The sequence below is a fragment of the Sciurus carolinensis genome, chromosome 4, assembly GCF_902686445.1.
Source record: "Sciurus carolinensis chromosome 4, mSciCar1.2, whole genome shotgun sequence".
NCBI lineage: Eukaryota > Metazoa > Chordata > Mammalia > Rodentia > Sciuridae > Sciurus > Sciurus carolinensis.
Genome location: NC_062216.1, coordinates 166038999 through 166056567, shown reverse-complemented (window position 1 = coordinate 166056567; position 17569 = coordinate 166038999). Strand labels below are relative to the sequence as shown.

Here is a 17569-nt window from a genome sequence, read left to right as displayed (position 1 = left end):
ATCCGCTGAGCAGGGGAGGGGAGCTTAGGTGTTCGGCTGCTCAGAGCGGGGAGATCTTTTCTCGCTTCCGAGCCAGTTTATGAATGACAGAGGAAACTTGGAAGGAGAGGCATCTCGCCCACTCCCCTGCAAACATGTTTATCCTCGAGAGGAAAATCATGGCCCAGGCCCCAGTTGCCAGTCACCCTTTCGCACCCTGTTCCACGAATAATCTTTCCAAAATGTCTGCTCATAGAAGCAAGATTCGGAATTTCACGGAAAACTACAGAGAGACACAGACAGTGCAATGCACACCCCCCTGATCGCCAGAGAAAGACAAAGAGAGGAGAGGGGAACAACCAAGAGGAGATGCATCTACCAAGCCAGGAAAATCAAACATCCCCCAAGAAGCCCTGTGCACAGGAGGCTTTAGAAAGCACACAGAGAGCGAGTCGGTAGTTACCCATCCAGATTCTATTTCCACCACTTCCAGGCAGAGAAACGGCTGGTTGAAGTTTGGTGCCCGTCTGCTGGTGACGGGAGGGTTGTATTTGAAGCTCTGGGCACGTAGAGATGGCATGAGAAGGAGGCCGAGCTGGAAGAAACAGCAAGGGGGGAGGGAAGGGAGCGTGCGAGAGGGAGAGGGAGAGGGAGCGAGCGATCTCTGGCTACGCCTTCCTCTGAGCTCCGGGAGCCCGGGAAGCGCTCATTCGAGGCCGGGGAGAAGAGCAGGAGCAGGCGCGGCCCCCGCTCTGCCCTGGCCCGGCCGCCCCGCGGGAGGGAGGACTCGGGCCGGCGCCCCCCTCCTGGCCGGCCGCCCTCGAGCCGCGGAGCGCGCCGCGCGCAGGGAGCTGTCCAGTTCAGCACCACCGGGAATGCAGTAGGTGGCAGCGCCTCCGCCGGGCCGCGCGGGCAGCGAGGGGCAGGCGGCGGCCCATCCTGCAGCAAGACGCCGGCTCCCCGGCTTCCAGGAGCCTTGCAGAGAGGGGGAGGGAAGCCCGCCTCGATCCTCCGGGAGAAGCCCCCTCCCTCCCCCGCTTCGCCGACAACAATACCCGCCGCCGCTGCTCGTCCTGCCGCCGCCGCCGCCGCGCCTGCCCGCCCTGCCGCCGCCGCCGCCGCCGCCGGGGCCGCACCATGGAAGGCGAGACCCCCGCACCTGTGCAGCTGAGATCAAGGGCTTACAGAATACTGGGCGGTCTGGTCTGAAACGAAAGCGCCCGGGACCCCCCAAGGAAGAGAACTGGCGAAGCCAAGGATTTTCATGGCGCAGGCCGCAGAGCCGAGAACCAAGAGCGAAGGTTGCATCTGGGCTCTTCCGATCTCTAACTGTCCAGGTCCGGACCATGAGAGATGGTGTTGAGAATTCGGCCGTTCCCCGGTTCACTGTGGAAGCCATCTCCAAATTAGCTATCACATATGGAAACTGGAGACCAGAATTTTAGGAAAAGAGATTAAGGCATCTCACTTGGGGGGGGGTGGGGGGTGTCTTTTTATTTTTTTTTTTCTCTCTTTTTTTTTTAAATCACTGCAACTGGAACAGTTTCTGATCTCAAAAGGCAAGCCTCTCTTCCCGTGTGATCTTTATAATTACACTCTTTTCCGTGAGCTTTCTTACCTTCCTTTTTTGTATCTCTCCACACTCAATTCACACATCTATCCATTATATGATTAGTGGAATTACCTTTATTTTATTAATTTTTTTGGCATTAGTACTTGCACCCTCACACACACTCTCCCGAGAACCGAAGTCGGTTGGGTGTTTATATAATGAAGAATTATGGGGCTGTTTGATCGAGGTGTTCAGATGCTTTTAACCACCGTTGGTGCTTTTGCTGCCTTCAGCCTGATGACTATAGCTGTGGGAACCGACTACTGGCTGTACTCCAGAGGGGTTTGCAAGACGAAAAGTGTCAGTGAGAATGAAACCAGCAAAAAGAACGAGGAAGTCATGACCCACTCTGGGCTATGGAGGACCTGCTGCTTAGAAGGTATTTGATTTCCCACCTCCTCCCCCCCGCCCCTCCCCGCCTCACTCCCCCTCCCCACCCTCCTCCAAATAAGTCCCCTTTACATTCCTCCATTTTCTTACTTCCCTCCCCTCCGCCACAGATCAAGGTTGGTCGGGTTAGTTTCAGAGGAAAGAAAATCAATCAGCAAAAACCGTACTCTCCACTCTCTTCCCTCCGCCGCCCCCCCCCCAAACCTCTTCATTGGAATCATCTAGGACATGATGGAGACCAGAGAATGTCTCTAAAAGTCAAATGGGCTCTGCCTGCTCCGGAATCATTAGGATTTGCTCTGGATTTAGGCTTGCCATCCCTGAGGAGGGGAGCGATTGCTCCCCCTCAGTGCCGCTCAGCTGCTGGCAATGAAGATTCAAAACCTTCTCCTTTTCCTCCCCTCTTCCCCCCACTCTCCGAAAGTCTCAGACACATCGTCCTCTCAAATTCTCCTTTTTGGAAAAAAAAAAAAAAAATGGAAAGAAAGAAAACAAAACTGCTGTTTCCAAGAATCCTAATTTGGTAAATCCTAATTATTCCAGGATCTCAGGCTGAGTTCAAGAGCATTTCGTAATGTCTGTGAGCCACACAGATTATTCGAGGCGGTTGGCTACGTGTGTGTATGTGTGTGTGTTAACGTTTACAAAGTCTAAAAATACATACGTCTCTCACAGGAAACAAGCCCAAGTTCTAATAAACAGCAATTCACTTGCGGGTTAGGCTGAGGACCAATTCCCTTCCACACAGAGTGACATGTCTGTCATCCAGCAGCGAGTGGAGTCAGCATTGTGCAGGGAGGGAGGGAGGAGGGAGGGAGGGAGGCGCGGGCATGGGGTTGAGGGGAATGGGGGAGCAGTGAGGCCAGGGAGAGGGTCAGCGGTTGGCGCTGATGACCGAGGCATGTGTGCAGTGTTCTGTGGGCCAGAGGGCCCCTGCGGTGTCAAGGCTGGCCGACCAGGGTATGCATGAAGGCGTGTGCCGTGGGACACACAGAAAAAACTCTGCGGGTCATACAAGCTGCATTTAGCAACAGACTTTAATACGAGCGACCGCATTTGCATAGCGATGTGTCGGTGTGCACAAGCCACAGAGATGCATATGTGTCTGCGTGGAAAGGGGGGTTGTTGTGCTTTGCTTCTGATGTGAACCAAGACCGGAGGCCGTCTGAGGCAGTGCCGGGAAGCAGGCACTGCAGGATTGTTTGTTAAGCTGGACATGGGATGTGATGCAGGAGGCCAGGGGGTGGGGGAGAGGGAAGCGGACGCGAGAGGCAGAAACTAATGTGGCCCCAGGGTCTGACCCAAACTGAGCCAAAGCTGCTCTTTGGGAAAGGGTTACATCTGGGAAAGAGCACAGATTTCATGTCCCCTTCCCAACATTCTTGGTGCAAACGGTTGAGTGACGGCTGAACATGTTTTGAATAGCTAAGTGACTTCATTGAGCAATGGTCTATTTGACGCATACTGCATTTGGTGCCCTCTCTCAATCCAAGCTGCTGCCTTTAACATATTCTGCAGAGAAGCTCTATGCTCAAGGCCACACACTCTTCCCAGCCAGAAAGTCGGTTTCAGGAAATTAATAGGGACTGTTTTAAACACACGCATACACACCCCGTTACAAAAGGAAACGCTTTCCATACTGCTGGTTGTTAGTTGTGTAAAGACCCTTTCCTCTTAATGAAACATTTATGGACAGACTTTTATTTCAGAAGAGAAGGAAAGCAAAGTCAATGAGGAGCGCTTTGGGGAAATGATCTCAGTGGCGATTTGCCTCTCTCGGATTTTAGTTAGATGGATGGAGATAGGTGGCCAAGAGATTAGAGGAAAGACAGGATATTATTTTAGGGGAAATATAATCAGATATTGGTGACTTGGTATAAATAGACTTTTTTTTAATCAGGGTTTTGTTTACAAATCTTTTACACTGTGATCTTTTAAACATCTTATAATTCCCAGAAAGTGAGGGGACTAGAGGTGGCGGATCCCTTGTGCATTAAAAGGCTTAAGTATGTTCATTGAAATTCCGTCTGCTTGGCATCCGATCTCCAAATGTGCTGTCCACTGTGTTAACTCTTTCTCCAAACCGCACCCTTCCTCCGGCCTGGACCAGTTGTGAAGGGTTAGAATTTCACCCTTCCCAAGGGTCTTGTGATGCTCACAGGAGCTGTGGGTTTGGCACTGTCCCATTGGCTTTCCTGGGTGCAGGCCCTGGGCACTTGTCTCCAGGTGGCAAGGGGGGTGCTGGCCAGGTCTCCATGGGGTTGATATTCCCTGTCCACGTGGAGCCAAGGCCTAGCCAGGGAGGACTGGTGCTCGGGGCCCACTTTGACCTGGCCTTTATCTTCCAAAGCCTCTGTCCATACATGGGGCTTTGCAGGCCTGGGACCACCTTAGGAAACTGGATCTTGGCCACTTAGCCATTCGGAGGCCTTAAACTACGTATTTCAGGTTGCATTGATTTCCAAAGATTGTAAGTTCACTTATTCCGGAAGTTGGTGTAGACGGTTCTTGGAGATTATTGGCGTGTTTGCTTTTCTGACTGAGCATTCTTGACAGAATCGGCCTCTGGGGAAGTCGAGTTACCAGTGCCCCAGCTTCTCCAATCTGTGTTTTTTTGGAAGCAACGAGGCTTGCCAAAAAGGTGCCTCCATCACCTCTGTAATTATGTGTTGTGCCCATACCTGGGAAGCTGTGAATGGAATTCAAGTCATCTCTCCGAGTTGCTGCTAATAACTGCAGATGAAAAACAGGTCTGTCTCCCTCTGATCTTTTTTGCCCTCTGGTTTTCATTAGGGCTTTTTGTCTCCCGAGATGATTATTTTCCTTCACCTCTTGATGAAAATAAGAATTAGGAAATGCTTCCTTGCCTCGTTGCTACTTTTGAAGTTCATTAGTCTGCTGAAGAATGAGAAGGGACATGGCCACCTGTTAGGCCCAAACGGGGGGGAGGGACAAGAAAAAGAAAAAAGAACCTGGGCCCTTACTGTTCCTCCGCCAGAGTAGATAACCGAGGTGTGTGAATGAACTTGAACTTCCTGGTAGGCAAACGTCCTTAGTGGGACTTGAGGGGGGGGTGAGGCTGGGGGCAGGTGGTACATGGATACACGCAGGTGCCTGTGGCAGGAGGGATTCTGGGACTTTTCAAGAATGCTGCGTTAGGTGTCTCCAGGTGGCGAGGCGGATCGGCCCTTTCAGGGAGGAGCCCAGTACAGTCCACGAGAGGACACAGACCGCTGGCTCCAGGGGAGGCGTCTCAGGCCACGTGGTGGCTCGCTGCTCAGGGTGTTGACCTCTGTTAGCACAGAGAGGAAACCTTGGATCCAGGGGCGGCGAGTTCACCCTGTTGACTCTCCTGGGCCCCTGTCCCCTCTGTCCTGCGGAGGAGGAGCCAACCCCTGGGCAGTGGGGTCTGGAGCAGGAACTCACCTCGGGGGTCCCGCTTTCTCCTGCCCCTTTGCCCTGGGGTCTGAGCGGGAGCATGAACCACACTGCTGGCCCAGGTGGGACAGTCCCTCTGCCCACCAGCTCCTGTTCCATGGGCAGTGCCACCGTGTCCCCTCCACAGGTTGCTGCGGCAGGAGGACCTGCCAGCCATTCCACACCCTCCCTCTCATCGTTGCCCCAAGTGGTCTTTTCCAAGTTCTTTACTGCACAGCCCTCGTGCAGCCTGCCAAGGGGTGGAGAGTTCCAGACGCTCCCGTTCTGCAGAGGGAGAGGAAACAGCCGTGGTGTTAGGAGAGCCAGCAGTCTTTCCCGGATTCTCTTGCTGGACGTGTGGATGAGCTACAGATGGCACCGCTGGGCCGTTAGGCCGGGGCGAACCGCTCCGTGGCTCCTGGGCTCCCTTGGCTTTCCTTAGGAACTTCACACGCAGTCGGTGCGTGAGAAATATTTATCAAGGGCTGGACTCAGAAATTCTTTTAATTACTGAAATGAATGCAAACATCATAGAGACGAGTCACAATCAAGTAACAGACAGAGGGGGGAGTAAAGAAGTCAGAATGATTTGTTTGTCCTTCCTGGAACTTCTTTTTTTATTATTAAAAAATAATAATGAGTCATGAGATTATTATCACAAAATAAGAAAATTCTAAAGGAGCCAGTCATTGGTGCTTCACGGTTCCTAACTGGCTCAAGTGAAGGCCAATTATTCAAGGAAAGTTAAAGAAAAATGATCCGAATGCTCAGTCTCCACAGCAAAGGGAAACAGCACTAGTTAGTTGATCGCCTTCCCGTTTCTGCTGTTAAACTGAACCAGAGTTCAGTGTCCTCTTATTATGACCAGAAACAGACACCTCTGGGCAGAGGGCAGGCATTGTAGTGGACCATGCTTGTTTAGCTTCTCCAGAAACCTTCTATTCCTTAGCAAACCTCCCTTCAGGACCCTGAAACCTTCCCCAGGCCTAGGGATCTCATCAGCATTTCACACAGAGCCAGGAGCACCCCGCCTTTCTCGCCTGCTTAGCCAGACCTGCCCGCCCCAGGGTTCACACACGTGCTGGCCCTTGCTGCCCCTTCACGTGGGAGAGAAGGGGGCACTCGGGGTGAACTGGCTCGCCGAGGCCACATGGCCCACAGTGTCTGAGCCCCACTTGCACTGGGGCCCCTCAGGACTCCTGGACCCTATTTCCCCACGCCCCGTGCAGCCTGGGACCCCAAGGACTCTGAACGTCCGCCTAGCCTGCCATTGGGATTCTGCTCTGGGCGCCCCCCTGGCGCACCCCCGTTGGGCCCAGCCTGAGCTGCCAGGAAGCCCCATCCCCAGCCACCCTCTCAGCCCCCTGCACCTCTCCGGCTGACGCCTTCCGCCCTGAGCCCTCTGTCCCACGAGCTGAGGTGCAGAGCTGAGGGAGGCAGACCCAGTTCCTGACCCTGAGCCGCGGTGAACACACCGTCTGCCTCTTTATTTTCTGCCTTTCAGTCTGGATCTGTCCTCGGTGTGAACGATCGATTGGTTTATGTTGACAAGCATTTTCAAAAAATAGCAAATTTACATCTCCCATAACTCTCGGAAGTGTGCAGATGAAGGTCCGCGGCGTAGCTAACAGGTCGCCCCACAGACCCGAGTTCACCCGGTGGGCTGTGGCCTCTGAGCCGTGGGATGGGGGACAACTGGACCTCTCCAAGCCTCAGGGTCCTTTTCAGTTGAAAAAAGAGGAAGTATCATGGTCTCTCCCCAGGGTAGCTGGTGGCTTAGGGATCAGATGAACAGATGTCTCCCCCTCCTGTCCCCAACCAGCTTATTTGAAATCGTTCTCAACCCCCTGCCCACCCCTCCGACATCTCCTTTCGATTCTGGTTTCTACCAGGCACGCACCACCTCCTCACCCTCTACCTCTGCTCATCCGGCCTGTCTCCCACCACTGAACACCAGCACAAGAGAACCAGATCTTTCCTCTGCAGCCATGGCTGGGCTCCCAGCAACCGTGAGTGTGCGAGACGCGGCCCACCTTTGCTGATGACGGAGCACAGGCCTGCTGCCTGCCGCAGGGTGTCATTTAGAAATGTGGTGCCTTCCTGGTTCTCAGGGACAGTTCTCTGAGTGAGCAGTGGTGACAAAGTGTCTTTTTTGTTGTCGTTGTTAGTTTGTTTCTTTGATATTCCAAACAATCACGGCGGTTTCAACGCAGGGGAGGCGGGAGGGAAGATGGGGAGGAGAGAGGCAGAGAGGCTCAACATGCAAGAGGCCAGAAGAGAGAGTCGCCAAAACACAGAAAGTGGTTGGAAAGAAAATAAGGGCCTGAAGAGGCAGAGCCGTGGCCCGGGACCCCCGCAGAGGCAGGTCCCGGCCGCGCCCGCCACCCAGGTCTGCGGCAGGTCCTCAGACTCCTCCCAGGAGTGTCCACTTCCTGGTGGCGGCACAGGGGAGAGAGAAGCAGAGCAAGAGACTTTTAAACGTATCAAAACTTGATGACTTTTTTTCACTTCAAATATTTTATTTTGCCCCCAAAGCCAAATTCACATGAAATAGCACACGAGTTTCTAGGCCGGTGTGCCGCCGCGGGCCAGCCAGGCCCTTCTGCACTGATGGTCAGTCTCTGCCGAGTCCCCACAGGGTCCCACGTGCTGGGCCAGGGGCTGGGGACGCGATGGCAGCGTGGTGGCCCGAGGTCCCTGACCTCAGGATCCTTAGAGCCTGCTGGAACAGACCCGACTCAGAACCAGGGCGAGGCCTGGCCCCTGTGGGGAGGGCGTCTCCGTCGGGAATGGAGAGCTGGAGGGTCCAGAGGAGTTAACTGGTGACAGAGGAAGAAAGAGCATTCCAAGGGGGGACACCCAGTGCAGAGGCGAGGAAGGAAACCAGGCCTGGAGGGCCAGGTGGCAGAGCCGTGTCCGGGGCTGGCGCCGGGCCGTGGGGGAAGGGGCTGGGAACGCGATCGGACGCCCTAGACCTTGTTAGTCTTTTACTTTTTGTCTCTGGCTTCTTGCTTAGTCGCTGTGTGACCTTGGACTACTTAATTCAGTCTCTGTGCCGTATTCTCACCATCTATCCCTGGGGATGGTAACGCCTGCCCGCCGGTTGCTATGGGGACCAGGAACAGCCCTGCCCTGCTCTGCCTGGTTCTCTCCTCTTGCAGCCCAGTCTGAGGGCAAGTGGTCTTTCCGGCCTCCCGGCTTGCCAGGGCAGTGCAGAGAGCAGGGCATAGACCCCAGTGAGTTCAGCGAACGCGCTGTCACTAACGCCAAGAGTCGGGGGCCAGGGGTGGGGGCGCCCAGGCTGGGAAGCACGGGAAGGTGTGGTAAGGGTGTCCAGCAGAGGATCCTAGACAGCAGGCCTCCCCCAGCAGGGGACCTTCATCCTCGACGTTTGAGACCCCCTCTCCCCTTCCCCTGCCACAGATGCGGGGGGGCGGGTTCCCGGCATCTTTACAATCAGACAGGGTCGTGGCGGATTTGATCAGGACTCCTGGGTGAAGCTCAGTTTTAACCTTGAGACGTTTTGGAAATAGGATTGGGAGCGGGGGCCACGCCCCTCTGCTCCCGAGCCCAGGAAGCAGGCGTCACCAGTGTGGGTTGCTGGGGGGCCCCTGCACCCAGCCAGCACCCTGGCTTCTTCTCCTGGGTCCCTAGATGGCCACATCCTCCCGGTCCCTCACCTCTGGGTTCTAAGACGCTGCTGATTATAAAATCAAGATCACCTAAAAACAGCCCTGGGGGGAGGGGAACCAATTTAGTGCACACGGTGATTACAAGACCCACTCTAATTTCAGAAACCTGGAGGTTTAAACTCTGGGTCTTAGAATCAAAGGAGGGTGGAAAGCTCACTTGCCGGCAAGGAGACACAGGCAGGGTGCGGAGAGCCCGAGGGGATTCTGCAGCTCGCAGCTGGTGCCCAGCCCTGATCAGGAAGCAGCACGAGGCAGAGGACGGGTCTTACCAGTGAGTCTTTTGAGAAGAAAAAGGGCGATGGGACTCTTAGGCCAACACTGTGTCCTTGAGCCCGAGCCAGGGCTGGTGTCTTGCAAGGCTCAGCCTCGGTCCTGGTGGAGATCCGCCAGTGAGCGGAAGACACTGCACAGGGGATTCTGGGAGCACGGAGATCGGGGAAGAGGCTTCCCAGGAAAGACTGGGTTCTGAAGGGCGCGGAGTGAGGGTGAGCAAGCGAGGGGAAGAAGGAGCGTCCGGACACGGCAAGCCGGAAAACAGGCGCCCAGCAGGGAGAGCCATGGTCGGCCCGGGGCGAAGGCCGAAGGCGGAAGGCTGGGAGGGGCGAGGGGCCAGGCGACGGAGGACGGGAGCTGCGGAGCAGCCGGGCATTTCAGCATGAAAGAAAGGGAGGCCCAGAAAGTGGTGGGCCCGGAGGGTCACACCCCGCCTTCCCTTTCCCTGGGTGAGAGGGGAGAGGCTTCCCGGACAGGCCGGACAGCGGGGAGGTTGCCGGGGTACTGGAGGACTTGAACCAAGTTGGTTGTAGCGAACAGCCAAGGAGGGCGGGGAGGAGGTAGGAGCGCGAGCATCAGGGGCGCATCCAGACCCGCTTCCCGGTCTCCTCACTTTCCTGAGCCACCACGGTGTGCCCAGCGCAGACGGCCACGCTGGGACGCCCTTCCTCGAGGCCTCCTGCCCCGTTTCCGCCTTTCGTTTTCTCTTTGACTTTGGCTTCTTCTGAGCATCCGCCTGCTCTGAGGCGAGTCCCCATAGGACTGCTGTTCCCGTGAGGGCAGGGACCGGGTTCTGCCCGTCCACCCCGGCTCCCCGGAGCCATCGTCGAGAACCGGCTTGGACAGAGTGCCTGGGGATGCGCCAACACGCGCCAGGTGGGGCTCCACTCCCAGCGACCTCTGACCTGCCTCCTGCCGCGCTCTGCAGGGAGAACCACCCCCCGCGGAGCCTGAGGACAGCCGGGCTTCCCTTGCAACCTGCCACCTCGTCCCTGCAGGGCCTCCCAGGGCACCTTGCCCTAGAGCTTCAGGAAGTAAGCTGGGCTGCGGGCACACCGTTCCTCTGGATGAAACCCTGTTGGTGGCCGCCTGGCCCAGGGACCGGTGTGGCAGCCTGGCTTGGTCCTTGGCCTCGGGGGCCCTCCAGCCGCTAACCAGGATGCCCAGGCCAGGCCAGGATCCCAGGCGCAGCGTGCAGAGGCCTTGCCGTTGGGGGACTGGACCCCTCTGCCACCTTCACACAGCTCAGCTGTGGGGGAAGGACACCCCACTAGGGCCTCGCCCCAGCCCACCCCCTAGAGGCTGGCCGTCGGGCCCCCAGGCCTCGGCAACCCAGCTGTGCTCCACCGCACTCCTCTCTGGCCTCCTCTGCTGAGTCCGGCCTCCGTCTCATCTGTCTCCAAGAGGGGCGGGTGTCATCCACAATCCTTCTTGAATCTTCCCTAGGATGGAAAACTCGCCTCACCCCATTTCTTTTTTATTTTCATTTTTACAGACTGCATTTGGGTCCTTGTACACAAGTGGGGTACAACCTGTCATCTCTATGGTTGTGCACGATGCGGATTCACACCATTCACGTAATTCCTACGTGTGCATAGGGTGACGATGTCTGTCTCCCCACCATCTTCCTTCCCCACCCCTGCTGCCCCATTTCCCTCCACACAATCCGAAGTTCCTCCATTCTTCTCTTACCCACTGCCTCCACCCTGTTATGTATTGTCATCCACTTATCACAGAAAACATTCGGCCTTTGGGTTTTGGAGTTTGGCTTATTTCAGTTAGCATGATGTTCTCCAACTCCATCCACTTACCTGCAAATGCCAATTTTATTCTTCTTTATAGCTGAGTAGTATTCCGTTGTGTATATATACCAGGTCTCTTTATTCATTCATCAATTGAAGGGCATCTAGGTTGATTCCACAATCTAGCTATTGTGAATTGAGCAGCTATAAACATTGATGTGGCTGTGTCACTGTGGTATGCTGACTTTAAGTGCTTTGGGTATAAACAGAGGAGTGGGATAGCTGGGTCAAATGGTGGTCCAATCCAAGCTTTCTGAGGAAAACTCCATCCTGCCTTCCAGAGTGGCTGCACCCATTTGCAGTCCCGCCAGCAATGAGTGAGCCTTTTCCCCACATCCATGCCAACACCTATGGCTGCCGTGTTCTTGATAATCACCATTCTAATTGGAGTGAGATGAAATCTTAGGGTGGTTTTGATTTGCATTTTTCTAATTACTAGGGACGATGCGCACTTTTCCATATTTGTTGATCACCTGTATATCTCCTTCTGTGAAGTGTCTGCCCAGTTCGTAGCCCATTTATTGATGGGGTTCTTTGTATTTTTTCCTCACCCCCATTTTTTTTTGCAGCAAAGATAACCCTGCAGGACGGCTGTTCTGACATCCTCCATAGCAATAGTGATAATAATAATGGTCACTTGCTGAGGGCTTCTTTTGCGCTGAGCTCTGGTTTAGGTGATTTCCAGAGGCGAGCTCTCATCTAATCTTCACGTTTCTTCAGATACCCATTGTCTTCCTCCGAAGGGAATCAGAGAACTTAAGCATCATGCCCAAGGTCACACAGCAAAGTGACACAGCTGAAATTCCAACCCAAGTCTTTGGGACCCCCCAAGCCTGAATAAGGCCTTGTATTACATTGATTGCATTTACAACTCTTCCTTGGACCCCAAATCTATAAACACATTTTTTTTGCGAAGTCGAGGACAACGCTGAGCGACGTCACTGTTCATACTTTCGTGTGCGATGAACTTGTCGACTTTTTGAAGGTTCAGTTAGGATATGCTCCTTACCCAGGGCAGAGGCGGGGACCCGGAGGGGTGGCCAGACTTTCTCATAGCTGGGTACAGCGGGGGCCTCACAACGCGAGGACAGGGCTGGGCTGGCAGCTTTGGCCGGCAGGTGGGCGCTCGCCCCTCTCCCGCCTGCTGACCAGGGGAGGACCCCCAGCGCTCTGGCCTGGGCTCAGGCGTGTGTGGAGCACCGGCCGTGTGGCCACATTCCAGCCAGGCCCCAGGCCCCACCAGGTCGCTCGGCATCCGCGGCCTGGGGTCAGGCCCTGCCTATTCACCAGCTCTGGGGCCTGGGGCAGGAAGCTGGCCTTCCGCGTCCACTCCTCACAGGCGCAAGGAGAGGACCGTGCATCTGTGGAGAGTCGGCTGGAGGTGTGTGCAGGCGGACCTGGGCCCGGCATGAGGCAAGCGCCGTGGAGCCTGTGGCACGTTTATTGTTTCTTATCCTCAGTTGCAAAGCGATCAGGAGGGGATTGTGCGCGCCCTGGAACGTTCAGCAAAATGAGAACTTCCCTGCGCAAATCCACATTTTGGGCTTCCCTTGGAAAAGCTCAGAAGACGTTGGTGACCCGGGGCCCCATCCCTGCTTGGTGGCAATGAAGGGCGCTGGGCACAGAGGTCCCTTGGGCATGGCCCCGCGCATCCGCGTGGCGCCTCCACCCCAGAGCGGCCTGGATGGCCGCCTGGCTCTTCCGGTGGCCTTTGCTGGGCTCTGTAGGCGTCTGAGTTTGCAAACTCGACTCCGCGCCCGTGGCAAATTAAAGGCAGAATCTTTGTCTTTCGGCAGTGGAAAGTGTCACTGGAGCCAGGCAGCAGGAGCTGGCGTTGCAGAGGAAGGAAGGGAGCCGGGCAGCTGTAGATAACTGCCCACGTCCACTCTCTCAGGCGGCGAAGGCCTGGCTCCTCCCTGCCCCCTCCAGAGCGTCCGGGAGCCGCACCTCCAGGCAGAGACAGCCCCGCCCCTTTGGTGGCTCCGTAGGGCTGCTCTTTCAGACGGCGACATTTTTCAGCCCTAACCCCAGACCAGGAAGTGCTCCCTGTTCTACTGACCAACCACGTGCCGTGCACCATTCAAAAACTAAATGCCAGGTGCCTGGGAGAGGGCCCACGTGGCCCGCTGGCCACGGAGGGGCGGGGCTTGCTGGGGGACCCCAGGTTTCAGAGAGAAGAGGGAACTCGGGCTTCCTGAGTCGGAAAAAGTTGCCCAGCAATGGCCCAGAAAACGCACAACTGTGAGGCTCGTGCAGGCCGGGAGGGCGGCCAGCTCCAAGGTGGACGCTCGCAGGCTGCCGTGGGCCCTGGGTCACAGATGGGCCAGCTCCTCAGGGGTTTGCCGCCCCCCGCAGCCTCTCTTGCCTGTTTTATGTTCTTCGTTGTATTTAATGTTCTCTGGATTCGTCTGTGTACCGTACATAGCATCAGGGCAGAGATCAGCACCTGGGACGTAGTAGGTGCTTTGAAAATGTTTGCTGGGTGACCCCAGACATGCCCCAGCTCTGAAGAGCCAGTGAGCCAAGGATGTTGGCAAAAGCACTTGTAAGGACAATGGGGCACCTGTCATCCCAGCAACTCCAGAGGCTGAGGCAGGAGGGTCACAAGTTCAAGGCCAGCCTCCACAACTTAGTGATACCCCGCCTCAAAATAAAATAGAAAAAGGGCTGAGGATGGAGCCCAGTGGTAGAGCACTTGCTTAGCATGCTGAGGCCCTGGGTTCCACCCGCGGTACCACCAAGCACATGCGCGCGCACACACCTAAAGGGCCCAGGAAGAGTGACTGTCTGAGGAAGTCAGGAAAGGGATCCCAAAGGAAGCGTCCTAGGAAGTGGGTTCTGCAGGGTGAATAGGAGTTTGCCAAACAGGACAGGACAGGCCTGCAGCAGGTGACATCACCCAAGGGCGAGGTCAAGGAGAGAGCACAGCACTGGCCCGGGCCGTGGACTCCAAGCGCACAGGGTCCCCAGGGACTTGTTAGCCGATGCTGACTCAGGGGCGCAGGTGGCTGCTGAGGAGCTGCGTTTCCAGCTCCGCGTTGAGAAGCAAGGCTTGGGGCACGGCCAGCGGGGTCTGGTGGACGTGGACCTACGCTCCACCCCAGCCTCTGGAAGCAGCCTGTTCGTGGCCTCCAGCCTGAGGACAAGGACCCCCCAGACCCGAATGACCCCGGAAGCGACAGCCAGGCCCCGCGGGAGGCCGTGGTCTCAGCACGGCTCAGCCGATGCTCCCCCAGGCGTGAGAGGAGGGAGGACTTCCCTGGGGCTGCTGCAGAGGCTCCTGTGCGCTGGGCCGTCTGGGGACCACGCGGTGTCACCTTCTGCAAGCCGCACTGCGATCCATGACACGGGTGCCATGTCACTGTCACTTAGCAGAGGGAGTGGGTTTCTCCAACCGCTGCTGAAACAGGCGGCCATCAGCGTGGTGACACAACACAGCGCAAACGTGCCACCGCACCGTCCTGGAGGTCAGAGGTCCAAACAGCCTCCCCAGCCACAGCCCGGGAGTCAGCGGGGCTGTTCGCTCTGGGGTCTCCCCGGAGAACCTGCCTGCTGGTCGGCCTGGGGTCCCTGCCTTTATCTTCAAATCCAACAACCTCCCAAAGCCAGTGACCTGGGGCCCACCCTCAGCCTCCCCCACGGTGCTTAAGGACCGTGAGGGCACACTGGCTCGCCAGGATCACCCGGGAGGACTTCCCTAGCTCAAGGTCGGAGGATGGGAGGTCAGATGATGGTCTGCAACCACCTTTCGCCATTGCCATAAAGCGTAACCTGGTCACTTGGCTACAGCAGCAGGGATGTGGATCTCATCTGCTTCCCACAGGGAGTAAGTTTATAACTAGCTGCCGGAATGCCACAGCCTAGCACGGCACGCCTGGAAGGAAGTGGAGGTGCATCAGGAAAGATTAGACTTGACTAAGAGTTACAGAAAAATAGAATTAACAGTGGCTTTCAAGTAAAAGGATCTGGAGGTATGAAGTATAAGGCTGGCCTGGGGGACCCACCAACTGGCCACCAATGCAGATTTCTACCAGCATCCTGCTCCACCACCTACGGTGTGGCCTTCAACCTCACAGTGCAGCATGGCTGCCAGAGCTCCAGCCACTGCCTTCCCATTTCAGAAGAACCTTCCCTCCCGCATCTCCTTAGCCTCCTTCCTCCCACATCTCCGCTCTGGCCTTGGGTGAGCTCCGGGCTCCTCCATGTGTCCACAGAGTCGTCAGATGCAGGGGTCCATCCATACCGAAGGGCAGCGGGGCCTGGCCAGAGAGAGGCCTCGAGGCGTGGAGCAGCAGAGGCTTCGACTCCCTCTTGCTCCGTGACGGGGACGTCTCCTTGGAGACGAGGCCTTCTATCTGCAGCAAGTTGTGGCTCTCCATGGCCTGGACTCTCAGTGGTGTTTGCTGTGACATGGGACAGGGCGGCCGGGCACATCAGAGCTGGGGACAGGCGCAGACCTGCGCGGAGGGCTGTGTGCCTTCTTGAACTTCTGTTTTCGCCTGGGCGATAAAGCTCGGGGACAGGGCGTGTCCGGCTCTGTGTCTGGCCCACGGCAGGCGTGTGGTTCCCAAGCGGGGGACCCGCCGATGGGGCGGCATGAGATAGCCAGGGTGGCGTCTGGCACCCAGCAGGTGCTCGGCAGGGGTTTGTGATGAGAGAAGGGAGGAGAGGAGGGAGGGCAGGGGAGGACGAAAGAAGCAGCAGGAGCACGCGGCCTGGGCCTGGCCTCCCGGGAGCCGGCGGGAGCTCAGAGAGCGGGCAGTGCCCAGCCGCGGTCCTGGAACAGCAGACGCCTCCTGCGGGCCCAGCCACGGGGGACCCAGGAACCTGCCCCACGTCTGCTTCAAAGAGCACCGTGCCTCTGTGGCTCCCGACGGGCCTCGGCGGCCAGGGCCCTGGCACCAGGGTTACAAGCCAAGGCAGAGCCGTGGGTGGCCGACGTGAGGGGCAGAGCAGGGCCACCGTCCCCCTGCCTCACTGGGTGGCCTCCAGGCCCTGGGACAGCAGGTGGCAGAGGTGACCAAGCCTGCCAGAGGCGGAAGCTCGGCTTGAGGAGGAGGCGGGGCAGGGCAGAAGGCTGGCAGAGGCCTGGGCGCCAAGGTCCCCTCCTGGAGCAGGTGGACATGCGGGACCCCAGAGGGTCTGTGACGGTCGGTTGGAGCTGGGAAAAGCAGCAGCCTCATTCGGGAAGGGACCCGCCTCCCCCAGGCAGGGACGGACACCCCTACCCCTGGGGGGGAGCCCTCTGCACAGAGAAGAGATGCCAGGCTGGGCAGGAAGCAGGTGTGGCCTGAGTGACCAGGGGCAGCCTCGACGTCTGCGGCTGGGACCCAGGGCCGCGCCCCACAGCAGCCTGGGACCGATAGATCCTCCCTAGGCCCCCACCTCCGCCGCCTCCTTCCTTCCTGGATTGACGAGGCGGCGCCAGCCCAGCAGAGAGCCGGTCTGAGCCTCGGCCGGCCTGGCTTTGGATCCGGACTGACCGAGGACCCAGGCGGGACGCTCTCGGGGGGCCCCCCCATTCCCGTCTGCCCGGAAAGGAGGGGCGACCGTGCTTACCGAGAAGCGTGCCCGGAAGGTAACTCACAGAGAGCTGGCGCGGAGCGGGCTCCGGAGATGGCGGGCGCCTCCCTCAGTCACTGCTGCCCCGCGGGCTGCTCTCGCCGGGCCAGACGCTGCCCGGTCTGCGGCTCACCTAACGCCTCGCGGCCTCGGCTTTGGCCTTATCCTGACCAGAGTATCCGAGGAATTACGGATTCGATGCCCGAGTTGTATTTTTAACACACATTTAAGCTACTCAGCTTCGATCTGTTTAAACGTTCATCCCGCACCCCGTAAACACATTGCAGACCCCACAGTGGCCCCCGTTCCCTTGAAGAGCACCACTCGGACCCATGAACCACCCCTGGGTTGATGAGAGGCCGGGCCTCCATCCCAACCCTCCAGTCGCTTTTCCCCTGAGGTGGTAAAAAGGGCTCAGGGGAGAAAGGGTAAAGGTCAGAGGCCAACCCACAGAGTCTCCTGGACTCCAGGAGCCTTCCCGAGGCACAGGGGACACTTGGGGCACAGGGACCACACAATCCATTCTTCCATGGAGAAAGGACAGGGGTGCGGGCGGCAGCCCTGGGAGTAAACTTGTCCCCTCTCCCGCTGACCCACGATGCACACTGGGAGTTTCCCCTTTGGCTACGTCCCCTTCCCAAGACCCCTTCCTCGCAAGAGGAATTTGTTCTTTTCTTGCCATAGGCCAGCAAAAAAGGGATTTCTTTCCCCAGCTGCGAGTCTCCCTAACCCAGAATGGTTTACCCCTAGTCTGAAGGTACGGCCTGCCAGGCATCCTCAGGAGACTGGTCGCTGTGGACACACCAAAACGCACAGATGCTCAAGTCCCCTGCATCAAATGG

General features: G+C 57.2%; 1 protein-coding gene across 2 annotated transcripts in view; it reads left to right on the top strand.

Annotated features, from left to right (window-relative positions):
* The first annotated feature begins 623 nt into the window (after positions 1-623).
* Cacng2 (calcium voltage-gated channel auxiliary subunit gamma 2) overlaps positions 624-17569 on the top strand; it is a 104685-nt gene continuing 87739 nt past the window's right edge. The window contains exons 1-2 of one of the 2 annotated variants that reach the window (XM_047548490.1): positions 624-1316; positions 1825-1970. In XM_047548490.1, coding sequence (XP_047404446.1) covers positions 1829-1970 — 142 coding nt within the window. In that variant the 5' untranslated portion in view covers positions 624-1316; positions 1825-1828. Of the gene's footprint in view, positions 1971-17569 lie in introns of both variants that reach the window. The other variant, XM_047548489.1, reaches the window with a different exon arrangement.